General features: G+C 34.0%; 1 protein-coding gene across 1 annotated transcript; it reads right to left on the bottom strand.

Annotated features, from left to right (window-relative positions):
• Window positions 1-9,191: 9,191 nt before the first annotated feature.
• LOC148763111 (uncharacterized) lies at window positions 9,192-9,593 on the bottom strand. Its single transcript, XM_088805738.1, has one exon. The coding sequence runs from the start codon at window positions 9,591-9,593 to the stop codon at window positions 9,192-9,194; it is 402 nt and encodes a 133-aa protein (XP_088661864.1).
• Window positions 9,594-16,117: the final 6,524 nt, after the last annotated feature.

The following is a 16,117-nucleotide window of genomic DNA, read 5'->3' as shown; positions in this document are numbered from 1 at the left end:
GTGCTTTTGATAGATTGAAGTTCATCTTTGCCACTACCTCTGAGCGATATCATACATCGTTGATCAACAAGGTGCTAATTCTTGAACGAGGAATAGATATTCCCCCTCTACCTTATGAGGAGATTCATGACATGCTTCACGATAGACATTGGCAGCGATGTAGTGACCAACCTGAAGCTACAGTGGTGCCTATAGTCCGAGAGTCTTATGCTAATACAGTTGAGCATGTTGATGGAGTGGCATTTGTTCATGGCAAACAAGTCCTTTTTCACAGCCAAGCTATCAACGCATTCTTTGGCACTCCCAATATTGAACATGATGAATATGGGCAATACTTGGGCGATCATCAAGATTGCAATGAGATTATATCGACGCTGTGTGTTGAGGGAGCCTAATGGAAGACATCACATGGGGAGCTAGTTTCATTTAAATGAAGTGCCATGAAAAAGGAGCTAAAAGTTTGGTTACACTTTGTAGCGGCACGATTACTCCCTTCCACCCACATCAGTCATGTCACGAGGGATCGTGCAGTGCTTATTTAAGCCATTGTCACTAATAAATCCATTGATATTGGTAAAGTTATCTCTCATGCCATCTTACATACAGGCCACACTAAACAAGATGGTATCAATTTTCCTTCCCTAATCACTACATTACGTGCGAGAGCTGGTGTGCAATGGAGCGATAAAGAGGAGTTGCAACAACCAAAACTTCCTATCACTATGGGCATTCTTAAGAGATTAGAGGAATTTGCATCGAGTGTTGGTAGTTCTTCCCAAGCCGTTCCCCCACCTTCACAGGTAGCTCCCACACATGGTGTTGCTCAATGGATGGAGCGCATTGATCATCGATTAAATCGTCAGGAAAGGCAGAATCGGGAGATTGAACAAATGAAGAGAGCCTATGCTGAACACATTAGGATGGATATGTCTACTTTTCCTTCATTACCTACAGATTCTGACTCTGAGGATGATTTTGGTGGTGACGATGCGGAGGACTTGTAGACTACAGATTCGGAGTGAGGGGAATATTCTTGTCCCTTTTCTTTTATTTTCTTTTATCACATTGAAAGCAATGTTCATTCCAAGTTTAGGGGAGTAGTTTAGAATTTTGTTGGTTTATTTGTAATTAGTTTTATTTTAAGATATATCTTGCATATTTATTTATGTTTTGCATGTTTTGTTGTGTTTCAGAAAAAAAACGAAAAAAAGAAGAAATTTTTTTTGAGATAGTTGTACCTCATTCATAATTGTCCCAATCCTAAGATGATATTTTAATTATCTTTTGATTCTTAGCTTTTGGGAAGCATATAATTGTGATTTAATTTTATGTGATATTCTTGTGTTAGCTTTATTTTAGAATGTGACTTCCAACAATTTAAGCACTATACTCTTTTACTTAGAATTTTTGTGTGATTTAGAGAAATTTTTGTTGGCTCCATTAGTTTTTGATGATAATAAAACATTCCCATTCATTTGTGTCTAATATCTTTACTTGAGTGTGTAGGAAAATTAATATATGAAATTAATCATTTAACTCCTCAAAGAGTATATCAAAAGAAAAAGAGGAATAAAAATAACAAGATGTAACTATCTAACAAGGAGGAAGCTTATTAGTGAAACAAGAAAGAATGTTGATTAACCGAGTCTCAAAATTAGGGGAATGGCGGGTTAAAGAGTTTGAGAAACATAACCAACTTAGTCGATCAAGTCAGTCGACTAAGTGCTTTCTGCCAAGATCTGCAAACCAGAAACAGACCAACTTAATTGACCAAGTCAGTCAACTAAGAGCTCTCTGTCTGCAATTTGAACCAAAGTACTACAAGACAGATTAACGGCTAGAACTCATCCTCAACTGTTTCCAACGACCATAAACTGTCAAACTGCCATCAGAGTTGCATCTCCAAGTATAAAAGGGTCTTCCAACAATTAGAAACAAGTTTTTAGAAGCCTTGAAAGAGATTTGAGCTATAGAAAGTTGAAAAACCAGAAAAGCTTCACTGCACTTGTCTACACTTAAACGCCTACTCCTTGCATTTGTATTTAGCACTCAATCTTGTACCACTCAGATCAACCAGTGATCATACGTACCTTCTTTTACTACTTCTCTTGTATTCTTAGAGTGAAGGAGTCACTCTAAAGGGTTGTTCAAGCTTGGGATAGCTTGATTGTTGAAGGTTGTGGTTGAGCCTTGGAAAATCACTTTGGGTTTTAGTTGAGCCAGTGAAAAACTAGTGTAAAAGGTTTTGGCTGAGCCTGGTAAAAGCCATTGTAAAGCTTGGTGAAAGCTTGTGAATTTCACCGGTGTTTAGTGAATTTGTGGAAAAATCCTTGGTTGGATAATCAAGGTAGTAGATGTAGGTGTTGGACCGAACCACTCTAAATTATTGTGCATCTTATACTCTATTTTTATTTTCTTAAGTTTTAAAAATTAGTTTCCATCATTGTTAAAAGCTAAATTGTGCTATTCACCCTCCCTTAGCACACATTATCGGGACCAACAATTTTATGTTGATGAAAAAGAATAGTGAAGTCAAGATTTCTAGAATTTGTTTAATTTTCTCTCGAGGCAAAATCTTAGATAACATTTAGGATAGGAAATGATTTAGGCCATCTTTGGATCATTTGAGCCTTTTTGAGCCTATCTTGTTATATTTATCCTTAGTCACCCTTTTTGAGCCTAATTTACCTTTTCTTTGTAATTACACAATTATGTTAGCATTGGCCTTTCTATTTAAATCCAACAATTTGAACCTTTCACCCTCTAAGTATTTAAATCTTTCTAAGGAATGGTTTGAGCTTAAAGATAAATTGAGGGAGAAAAGTGAAAAAAAAATGATAGTTGTTAGGAAAATGACCCCTAGTTTATAATTGTCAAAAATAAGTATGGGGGTTAAAAGAAAAGAAAAGAAAAGAAATAAAATGTGTGCTACAAAGGAAAGTTTACTTCAAGTTTGGGGATGCTATACAAAAAAAAAATTTGAGCTCTTGATATGATCTAGATTGATTAAGTGCTCAGGGTGAATTTGAACCTAAATATATCCTTTATCATACCTTGACCCTAGCCTTACATTACAAGCTTGATAGAGACCTATTGATCCTTGAATAAGTGTTAATATATATTAGTGGAGAGAGAGATGAAAAGCAAACTTATAGGATCCTAGTACTAATCTATGCTTAGATTTGGCATAAATTAATCCGAATTGCATGATATTCTTTGTAAGAGAGTATTCACACACACGGGAAGTCCATTCGAAAAATAAGTTTTCACTTGAATTGATGCATGAATTTAAGGATTAGCTGTATGTTACCTTAAGTTGGAATTGAAGTTAATTTTTGAGGAAAATTTGGGAAATCATGATTTGGTACTTCTATCTCTCGTTCAAGGATTTTGTTTATGATTCATTTTCTTTTTGTGATTTTCTTTTGCTCGAGGACTAGTAAAATCTCAAATTAAGCCTCTATAAAATCAATTAAATCACATCCAATTGAACTCAAATTAATTTCGACAATTCACCTTATGTGTGTAACACATTAGGTACCCAACATGTTAGTAATTAATATAAATTAATTCAATTAAGAATTTATATTTATATTTATAGATCATGAGCTGCATCTACCAATACATCAAGACTACCCAAATGTTAGGAGAGTCAATATGGTTTGACTAACCTTTCAATGTACAGTATCTCAATATAATTCAATTCTTTCATCATATATCCTGAATAGATAGAAAGCTTGGCTCGGTGTCTACTTTCTAACTTATCCATATTAGTCTTGTAGCTTTTATATTGACTTATCAAGATTGCCTTGGCCAAGGACTTTTAGTCAATATAAGCTAAGAGCAAATGAGATATGTCCCTTTCAAATTGCTTGGGGTGATGAATCCTCTCTAGACTACTCATTCATATTTGCATGGTTCATGCTATACTCAAAAGCACCCTATTTACACATCTGGTCACCTTCAGACCCTTAAAAGTGAAATCAAAGCATGACAATTCACATACAAGGTAACTTTGTATCACAAGTCCAAGGATTACTTACACTACTAACACATGAGAGTATTTCGATAAACACTTGAGTGAAATACCAAATGGAACTCTCATAGTGATCATGTTCAATGAACTTGTTCCTTAATAAGCACCCGCATACTATCCCCAAGTATCTCGCATACTTCGATCTATGAGATCAATTGCTTGCTCCCTACATAAGGAGGCTTAGCATGTAGGGATGAGCTTTGTAGCTAATTGGGATTGGTTAAGGCTTGATTCCAATCATGCAACAGTATCATTCATGTTGAATGATTAGAGGTTTTCCTTCATCAATAAGACATCAATTATAATGAGTTATAAGTCTAATTGATGAAGTCCATGAGATTAATATGCCTTGCAAGGGAACTGTAATGGGTTACAGTTATGAGATCCTTATGCATCAAAGCATAATCTCAAAATGCTCCTAGTCAATGTATCATTGAGACTAGACATCAATGATACTTAGATACTGGTGTATTCTATATTCCTTACTTTGGAAGTAAGCAATCGATCCATAGACTGAAGTATAGAGACACTTAGAACTAGAATATAGGTGCTTACCTTGGAAAGCAAGTTCACTAAATATGACCCTCCATGAGAAATGCATTTGGTAATACACTCCAATGTCTATGCAACACTTCTCATGTGTCAGTCATGTAAATACTCCTTAGACTTGAGACCCCAAGTTGTCTTATATGTGGAGTGCTATGCTTTGATTTCATCCATACGACTGTTTAACCAAGGATGCCAAAATAGGATGCTTTTAGGTATAGTATGAAGCATGTGAAGGCAAATGAGTAGTCAAGATAGGATTCATCACCTTAAGTGTTTTAGAGGACATATCCTATCAGTTCTTGGTTAACATTAGCTTATTGAAGTCCTTGACCAAGGCGACATAGAGATTATGAAAAAAATGTTTCATAACTCTCTATAAAACTAATGCTATAATTGCAGGAACAAATATGGAGGTAAATAAGAGTAGACACCGTACCAAGCTCTTATTGTATTCAGAATATATGATGAAGGAATGAATTACACGGATAGACTGTATGTTGAAAGGTTGTCAAAGAACCTTTTGACTCTTCTAACAATTGGGTGGCTATGATGTATTGCTAGATGCCAATCTTGGTCTATGGAATTGATTATAAATTAATTGATTGAAATATATATTAATCAATTCCATTACTAACATGTTGGGAACGTAATGGGTTGAACACAATGATTGCATTTGAATTAAATTGGGAGAGTGATGATTTAAGTTAAACTTAAATCACATACTAGGTAATTAACTTTTATAAACTTAACTAAAAGAGTTTAATTAAGTTTTAGACATAATTATAAGGCCTTGATTGTAAAATATAAAGAAAATTAATTTTGATTTTAATTTCCAAGGACTTAATTAAAAGAGTTTAATTAAGTAATGAGCCCAATATTATAATGTGTTATAATATTGAAGCTTAATTGCAAAATTGAAGTTATTTTAACCTAACTATATAAGTCACCTTTTAACTATTTTCTATATAAGAGTTTTTCACAATTGAAGAAAACTTAGTTTTTGTTAGAAAAAGAAAAATGTTTTCTTTTTTTGCCACCACTCCCTTTGTGTGAAAGAGAAAATTGCTTATGAAATAATTTTTAAGAGAGGTTCGGCTAAGATTGTGTAAAATTAGAAAAGGACAATTGTTGTTCTCTTTGCTAGCATAAAGTATAGTTAAAAACTCCCTCCTTTGTTGAAGGTTCAAGTGCAATCATGTGTACTACCATTGGAGGCCAAGCACTTAATTGGCTAGGGTTTTTGCTCTTTATGGTGTTTGTGGGATTGCTTTGAGAAGTGCCATTGTGATTACGAAATTACTTGGCAAGGTAACTTTCTAAATAATAATTTATTTTGTGCTTTTATGTGTTAAATATCACCAAGGTGATCCATGGGTGGAGGCATGTTTTGGTGGTTTAGTTAAAAGTTTTAATTTTCTTTTCGTTGCGTATTTTGAGCATGCTGTCCATAGCAAAACCCATCATAGCATGCACCAACCTTTTAGCATTATCAATGTCCCTATTCTTGACAATACGTTGACCAGGAATATATTTAGGAACAAGGCTTTGATGCATAAGAATTTTATAATTATAACCTTTATAATTTCTTTGCAAGGCCATTATGTTCCAAGGACTTTATTTACATAAGTATTTTATAACTCTCTATGCATAAAGTCATGGATAAAGAAATACCTCATACATTATATAAAATATCCATAATGTATTTAACATGAAATATGACTAATTTATGTAGTGTTTTACAAGCACAAAATCGATTGGCTTGCAGGGTTTACACTAACACCAAATATACATTAATTCCTCGAGGCCAGCTCTTTATGGATCTTCTCAATGTAAAGTGTGGTTTTTATCATATATCATGTAAATATTCACAATGTTAAACATCTATAGTTCGACACGCATCCTGTACCTATATTAGTATAGTCCATCCACCATAGTCTCAATATCAATATGCACCAATATTCAGGGCTTAATACAATATGCAAAACCGTAAACAAGTTGTCAACATTATTTACATAACAAAGTTCATTATCAACAAGATAGTTCAAACCTAGACTGGACACATTATGAAGTGTACGACATTGGAGGGCAAGAAAGAAAGCTCTACCACACCTACCACAAATAAGTTGGACCATTACTTCACAAGTTGCCTAGCCAAGCAATCTATTGATTTGAACCAAAATATGGTAAAATAACGTGTGAGTCGCAAAGACTCCATGAATGGATACAAGGAAGGAGACAAGCCAAGAGATAAGAGTTCTTGCAATATACCATAGTTGCAAAAATAATTATAATAATTATGTAACCATAAATGCACTCGAAACTCATGATGCATAAAATATGGTACTCATATCAAAGTTCAACTTACATAATGTTTGCAAAAAAAAAAAAATAGTAAGTAATCCATGAACCTTCAAGTCCAACATCAAAAATTAAATCGATGATGAACCATTCATGAGCAAATTAAAGGGTAGAATGGGTACTTTCGCTTGATTCATCCTTGTGGTATTCTTATCTCTACACTAGGATTCATAAAGAGGAGAAAAGTGGTACGATACCCAACTTAACCCTGTGGTATTCTTACCTCCACACTTGGACTCATAAGGAAGGGAAAATTGGTATGATGCCCAACTTAACCCTGTAGTATTCTTATCTCCACACCAAGACTAAAGCTAACATACAAAAAGGAAAAAAGTGGTAGTTTTACCCACACACCAGGACTTGAACAAATCACAACACAATCAAAATTTCATAGGATATCATACCAAGATCAAGCTTCAATAACAAATCATGTCAAACACATGAATCAAGGAAAAGTGAAGACCTTTTCAATCCATAGACAAAACACTTACATTCAAGAACATTTTAATTATCCACAATCATTATCAATCACATATATATAATTCTCGTACACACATTAGCTCAAAGGCCGAAGTAATCGAGTGGACTACAATCACAAAAAGGCTTGTACCCCCTTATTGAAAAATATTACATAGTAGCATATTTACATATACATATAGTTTTAAAAATCAATTTCCAAAACATTTCCACATCCATAAATACATTGCCTACAATAAATATTTATGGGGAAATCATGTCCATCAATAAACCCTCAATCATTCAAATCAAGCTTTCAACTTTACATACTAAAATAATTTTGAAAGTGGCGTATCTACTCACCTCAAAAGTTAATTTTTACCAAGTACGGGAAAGTCTACTCCAACAAAATTTTTGGATTTTCAATAGTTCCTAAATACCCAAATAATATTTTAGTTAATACTTAGTCTAAGAATCGCATAATAATCGTTCTATGCTACTTCAAACTATTCCAGTTTGCCTAAACTAATTTTCTAGAATAAATTTATTACTAATCAAAATACCCATTTGTACAAACCCATAAAATCAACATTCTTACCTTATGTGAGCTACAGCAAGTGAAAAAATCCACCCAAATCCTCTAGTTCGCAGACATCAATAATTTTGGAACAATAAACCATATTTTCAAAAATAAAAAATCTAAGATTTAAAGATTCAAGAGTGGGAAAATCTTATTTTTCATTTAAAACCCAAAACCAAGTTCAATTCTTTCAAAAATGGTGATTTTGAGCAAAAATGGGTTGGAAGAGCTTAAGAGTTAGGGTTTTACCTCGAAAATGCAACTGAAGGTTGCCAACCTTCAAAAAATGTGCTATATTTATAAGTTAGATTGTGAAAATATGTTTTTACCCTTTTTATTTTTTTGAAATCAACAAAATATATTGATACATTAGGCCCATGTATTGATACATTTGGTTCTAGAAAAATTGTATTCATATATGATGAACATGTATCGATACATGACCATGTGATCAATATGTTTAAAACAGAATGTAGTTCCTGAAACAGATTACCTATAAAGCCTTCCTAGCTTTAATGTAAATAAACAAAAACCTCCTATTTGGATTCAATAAAAATATCAAAAAAATCAAAATCTAAAAGAATGAAAATCTAAATTTTGGTTCCAAAAGCAAAATAGAAAAAGTTTGATTGAAATTAAATTTGCAGCTTTTATTGTTCATAACAAACAAACTCCAAAAATTATGAAAAAATCATTTTTAGTCATCTAAAAATCAAGGGAATCATTACTACCTTTTTTATTTCTCAAAGATTGTTATATAAAAATCACATATTTTTGCCCTTTCTAAAATTAAAAAATTTTCTGCTTCAAAAGTGACAGACAACCAAAAGTGTCACTTAATTTTTTTGAAGGTTCAAACTAAATTTGATATTCAAAATATGTAATTTGTATGCTAACTTAAGGATTTCTTAACTTAACATCTTACTTAAGGTGGGATTTCATATTCTTCCCCCTTATGAAAATTCATCTTCGAATTTTAATAGCGTACTAACCTTCCCTAAATAAGTGTGGGTACTTTGCTTGCATTTCATCCTTGGCTTCCCATGTCATCTCCTCACTTAAGTGATTACACCATTGCACCTTCACCAATGCTACTTCCCTTGTGCGTAATTTCTTCGCTTACCTATCTAGAATGGCTACCAGTACTTCTTCATAACTCAAATCATGTTCGAGCTGTGGGGACTCATGGTGGATCACATGAGATGGATCCGACTAGTACCTTCGTAGTATCGAAACATGAAATATGAGATGAACGCTAGTAAGATTTGGTGGAAGTGCTAACCAATAAGCCATTGCGCCAACCTTGTTAAGAATCTCAAATGATACAATATACCTTAAGCTCAGCTTGCCCTTCTTGCCAAACCTTATAACTCTCTTGGTTGGCAAAACCCTCAAGAATACATGATCACAAACCTTAAACTCTAACTCTCGACGTCTATGGTCTGCATATAACTTTTGACGACTTTGTGCTGTCAATATCTTCTCATTAATCAATTGTAACTTATCGATGGTCTCTTGAACTATTTTCGATCCAAGTAATCTCCTTTCACTAACCTCAAACCAACATATGGGCGATCTGCATCTCCACTTGTACAAAGCCTCATAGGGCGCCATTGAAATACTAGACTAAAAACTGTTATTATAGGCAAACTCAACTAATGGCAAGTGTCGATCCCAAGCAACTCCAAAGTCTACGACACAAGCTCTCAACATATCTTCTAGTGTTTGAATAGTCCTCTCAGACCGTCCATCTATCTATGGGTGGAAAACAATGTCGAAATTCAACTTTGCTCCCAAAGCCTCTTAAACTTTCCCTCAAAACCCACTAGTAAACTATATGTTTCGATCTGACACTATAATGACTAGGATTCCATGCAATCCCACTATTTCATCAATGGTTTAGTATATTGTGCTGCCCATAAGTGATATTTACCAGCAAGAAATGAGCGAACTTAGTTAGTCTATCCACAATCACCCAAATAAAGTGCTTACTCATATAGGGTAATGCAATTACATAGTCCATGGAAATCTATTCCCACTTTCACTCGAGAATTGGTAAAGGCTATAATAATCCAACAAGTCTTTGATGCTTTGCCTTAACTTGTTAGTACACTAGACACTTGGCTACGAACTCCACCACATCCTTCTTAAAGTCTTTCCACCAATACACCTCTCTCAAGTCATGGTACATCTTGGTGGTGCCTGGATGAACAACATATGTTGCCAGGTGGGCCTCTTTTAGAATCTCTTTTCTTTAATCATCAATATCTAAAACATACACTCTAATTCAATATCTAAGTAATTTGTTAGTACCTTTAGTAAACAATCATCCTTTCCTCCCTTGATGTGAGCCATCAACATCGGTGTCACTTTAAAGTGGGCTAACAATGCCTTAGTATCATCAACCTTAAATAGAATACCCATATCACCCAACTTGTGCATACCTTGCACCAATAATCTCCTCTTAACTTAAATATAAGCTAAACTCCCCATAGATTTTTGACTCAAAACATCTGCCACCACATTAGCTTTGTTGGAATGATAAAGTATGGTGCAGTCATAATCCTTAAGCAACTCCATCCATCTACGTTGCCTAAGATTGAGATCTCTCCACTCAAAAATGTATTGGAGACTCTTATGATCTTTTTAAATCTCACAAGTCTCACCACACAAGTAATGCCTCCATATCTTCAAGGTAAATACTATGGTTGCCATCTCCAAACCATGTGTGGGGTAATTCTGCTAATGCTTCTTAAGCTATTGAGACACGCACGTGATCACATTATCATGTTTCATTAGAACACACCCACGTCTTACTCGTGATGCGTCGTAGTAAACTATATAACCCTTTATACTACAAGGCAAACTCAACACCGATACTGTGGTAAGACAAGACTTGACCTTCTCAAAGCTCTTTTCACATGCATCAGACTATATGAATTTAACACGTTTTTACATCAACCTAGTCATAGGAGCAACAATCTTGGAGAAATCTTTAGCAATCTCTTATAATATTCAGCCAACCCCAAAAAACTCTGTATCTTAATGACTGAAATAGGCTTTGGCCATTTTTCCATGGCCTTAATCTTCTTTAGGTCTACCATCATACCATCTTTACATACTATGTAACCCAAGAAGCCAACATTATCCAACCAAAATTCACATTTGAAGAACTTAGCATACAACTTATGCTCTCTCAAAGTTTGTAACATAATCCTCAAGTGTTGTTCCTGTTCCTTTTTACTCCTTAAGTACTCTAAGATATCATCAATAAACACAACCACAAACTTATCCAAGTATGGCTTAAACACTTTGTTCATCATATACATAAAAGCTATAGGGGCATTAGTCAAAACCAAATGACATAACCAAAAACTCATAATGACCATACTTCGTGCAAAAAGCAGTCTCGGGCATGTCGCCACCTCTAATCCTTAATTGGTGGTACCCTAATCACAAATCAATCTTAAAAAAACACTTAGCCCCTTGCAATTGATCCAACAAGTCAACAATACATGGGAGAGGATACTTGTTCTTGATGGTCACTTTGTGCAATTGCTTGTAGTCGATACAAAGTCTCATTGATCCATCTTTCTTTTTCATAAACAATACCGGTGCACCCCATGTTGAGACACTAAGGTGTATGAAACCCTTGTTTATCAAATCCTTAAACTAGTCTTTAAGCTCTTTAAACTCTGTTAGTGATATCCTATATGGTGGGATAGATATCGGATTGGTGTTTTGCACCAAGTCAATGCAAAACTTTATTTCTCTCTCTTGAGGTAACCCAGGTAACTCCTCTGGGAACACATCAACATACTTTCCCATAATTGGCACATTTGCCACGTTACCTACATCTAGCTAGGTGTTCAAAACTATTGCTAAAAATCATTGGCATCCATATCTCATGAATCCACTAGCATTCACGGCCAATACCATACTATTTGAGGCAATGCTACGATCTCCTTTAATATAGAATGGTGTCTCCCCAAGGTACTAAATTTTACCCTATTGTAGTGAATTTCAACACTCATATAGTGGGAACATAATCAATCCATCCTAAGTATCACATCAAAGTTTAGCATGTTTAGTAACACTAGATTAGCTTGGTTGTCTTTTCCCTTAACTTGGACTACGTAAGCTTTATACTCATGTTCCTATCACAAACACTTCTTTCAAGCGTGTGGTGACTACTAAATCCTTTCCACATTTTCTCTAATATTGCACTCGTACCCAAGATTCACATTTATACATGTCTGCAATATATTAATAACCTTAACATACACCAAGTCATGCATTGTGCCTTTACATCACATTTGGCTCTCTTATTGGCACATGACTCATTAGTCCAAGGTAGTTATTCAAAATCATCTCTTTTATACAAACTTCTCATTCCTTGATCACAAAGTATCTACCTTATCATGCATTATGTAGGTACATTTTAGTCCTTTATTGACTAGAAAAGCCTTTCAACATTCCATAATTTTTTTAAACACTTACTTTCCCTTTGAAGAAGTGTGTACTCCAATCTTTGAAATTATCAACATAATTCTAGTACCTCACATACCTAAGGTATTGTCAAAGTATTGTGTATATCTCATATACAAAATAAATTACTAAATCGCATTAATCCACATTTTTAATGCCATAATCAATTATCCATAACTCTTCATTTCACCATCTAGGGTTGTACTCAACCCAACGATCATCATTGACATCTCGTAAATAGCATACGTGCTTTTACCTCTGCTTGTCGATGTCCAAGCATTTCTAGTAGTCTTGCCCCTTCTATTAGGGTCATTAAAACTTAAACACACAATCTTGTCATTATTTCATTAGGAGTCTCTTGCTCTAAAAATTTTCTCTAATCATGACTTAAATCCTAGGCAGCACTTTCGCCTAGACTAGCACGCATTAAACATGGGTTTCGATTATGAGGAACATCAACTTATCACAATCTTAACTATAGGAGGAAAATCTTTACACGTTCGCCAGTGGGGGTTTCCACCCTCGATGGTCTTGTGTGTAATACCTCGCACCCTCGTTGGACACAAATAAGACCTTATTGATCAAACGAATGATCATTTGATGTGAATTTACGTGCTAAAGAGCGACAAATGATGAAAGGAACGTTCTAGAATAAAATGCTTCGCGCGTGCAAAAATAATTAAATAATAATATTTTCATTGGAGAGGAATTAGTAAGCTAAAGGATGATTCAGAAGTAAACCGAGATGTAATGATGTGTTTTGGGACCAAAGAAGGCAAGTGAAAAATTTTGAAATAAAAAAATATTTTATTCAATAAAATAATATTAAAATATTAATATTTTATATGTTGTCGGAATTAGTCATGAAAAATGGAATATGACTAATTTAAGTGGGGAAGAAGAAGTAAAGAAGAATTTTGAAGGAAAACGACGATAATTGTGTCAGTGTGATTTTATTAAATCGAGCTAACGTGGGTAAGTAAATATTTAAATATTATGGTGACACCGCGTTGAAATGCGATCTCGATATTTTGATTATACACGTGTAAGAAAAGGAAGATATAAGAAAATTAGAATTTTTAAACATGTCGGAAGAATTAATTTTAAAATATGAAAATTTGAGGGAGGCGTGTTAATAAAATGAAGTTAAGACATAATATGTAAATTTTATTATTTTGAAGAAATAAAAATATTATGAAAATAAAATGGATGATAAAATAATGAAGAAAATATGTTGAAAAGTCAAACCAAAGAATTCTAAGGTGAATGGTCGGCCATACAAAAATCAAAGGAAGAAAGACAAAAGAAAAAACAAAGAAAACAAAATAGAAGAATGTAGAAATGATGGTGGGGCCGACCATGTGAGATGAAAGAAATGATAAAAGAGAAAAAGGAGAAGAAGTCGGTTGAGAGTGGGAGAAGAAAAATAAAGGAAAAAAAATCGTGGGAGAGGAAAAAAGAAATGAAGAGAAAAAGGAAGAGAAAGAACCGTGGGAGAGGAAGAGAAAAAAGAACGATTTTGCTGCACTTTGAGGAAGGAAAAAGAAAGCTTTTGCTGCAATTTTTGGAGGAAAAAGAAAGCTGAAAATTTGTGAGGTAAGAAGCTGATTTTTGCTGCACTTTGAGAGAGAAAATTCGGTGCTTTTTAGAGGGATTTTGGTGCTGAAAATTCAAGGTTTTTGCTGCTGAATTTTGAGGTTATGTTGCTGGAAATTTTTGGAGGTTTTTGCTGCCATTGAGGGACAACTTTGGCTACTGAATATTTGGGCTGTTTGCTGCCAATTTGTGCAGAAAAATTGGAGCTGTTTGCTGGTAATTTGTGCAGGAAAATTGGACAGTTTTGTGCTGCCAAAATTGAGAAGTTTTGTTGCTGAAAATTTGAGTTGAAAATCTGCTGATTTTAGAGCAGAAAATGGTAGCAAAAAGGGTGAGAAAATGAGGCTTTTGGTGATCGATTTTAAGAGGAAAAGAAGAGAGGAAGCTAGGTGGTGAAGTGAGTGACGGGCTGGAAAGAAAAAAAAAAGAAGAAACGTGGAAAAGAGAAAAAGAAAGAAAAAGAAAAGAAAATAAATGGGCATGACCCACTAGAAAATAAGTGGGCATGGCCCAATAGGAAATAAAAATAAATAGGTTTAGCCCAAATAGGAAAAATGGAGAAGCCCATGGAGAGGGCCCAATGGTAAGTTAATGTTATATTTTAAGGTTTATAGGTAGTTTAATATTGTGCATATTTTGGATAAAAATATGCAAGTTGCTTAAGGAATTTTTAATTAAGTTGTTACCCATACAAATGTGTGATTAAGTATACTGAGTTTAAATTGTTGCTAGCAAAGTTTGTCGTGGAGGAGTGCCGAACGAAGTATGTGACCGACAAATAGAAATAATTATATACGCATACGAATCAATAGTGAAGTAATATCCCACTATTATGAGGTGAGTGGGGGGTGTCAATTTTAAAAATTCCGTACATATATACATGTACGTATATTTTACGTGAAGTACAAAATTTATGAAAAGCATGCGTTGATAAAATTTTAAGGAATTGTGGGTGTAAGTTATTTTTAGAAATCATTTGAAATATATATATATATATATATATATATATATATATATATATATATATATATATATTAGACGTAAAGTGTTTTAAATCGGGAAACAAGCTTTTCAAAAAGATTTACATCAAAGGAAATTGTGCCTTATTGTTTTTGTGGTGTGCATTCATGAAATTTATTACATATTCACCATGCTATTTTGATACAAAATATCATGCAAATATTTACAATGAACATTTTACGAAAAGAGAGTTTTAACGTGATGTGGGGACCGATATTTTGAGAAAGATTTAAAATATCCCCTTGAAGATCAAATATGAATTCTTTTAAAAGGTGATTTCATTTTAACCAAGAAATTCAAGAGTAATTGGAGATTGCTACTTGTTGTGTTATAAATTGTATTTTGAATTGAATGGCTTATGATAATATTGGCATGAATGGTTGAATTTGGTAAATGTGCTGAAAAAGTATGAACTATTGATTTGCCATGAGAGGCTGTAAAATAAAATAATTGTCATGTCATGCTGTTGAATTTTATTGAATTGGTGGGTTATAATTGGTCACTGCAGTGAACGGGTTTCATGGACCAGCCTATTAGAGGGGCACGATAACCCTATTATATTCATACCTTAGTATGAGAGGCGCAGTTGGATAACTCCTGAGGTTAAAACTTTAGAGTTCACTTCATGCCAAACCACCACGTAAGGGTGAACTCAGCCAACGCTAAGGAACGACTATGTTTTCAAAATAAAAATATGATTTATGCATACATGACTTTTTAACAGTCTTGGCGAACTCGGTTGGGATAGCCCCAGGCCAAGGTATCGCCGACAACCGAGTATGAGAATGATTTTGGCACAAGCCAGGTTTCTAAGAAAGTCATAAGCCATGTTGTTTGTTTTTGACAAAAATGTAATGGTTTTATATGAGTTGAAATAAATTTTAATATTATGAATTATATTTCTTTGCATGGTGAAAATGGAATTAAACGGTTTTTCGCAGCTCCTCTATATGTTTATCTGTGAAATGAATCTGTAATTCCTCTCATATGGGGCGAGTTATGATTTGGGCATGATTTTAAACATTATTTGGTTT

The sequence above is a fragment of the Theobroma cacao genome, chromosome 4 (genome assembly GCF_053813885.1).
Source record: "Theobroma cacao isolate CCN51 chromosome 4, ASM5381388v1, whole genome shotgun sequence".
Taxonomy (NCBI): domain Eukaryota; kingdom Viridiplantae; phylum Streptophyta; class Magnoliopsida; order Malvales; family Malvaceae; genus Theobroma; species Theobroma cacao.
Note: the sequence above shows the minus strand (reverse complement) of the source record. Positions and strands in the feature narration are given on the sequence as shown.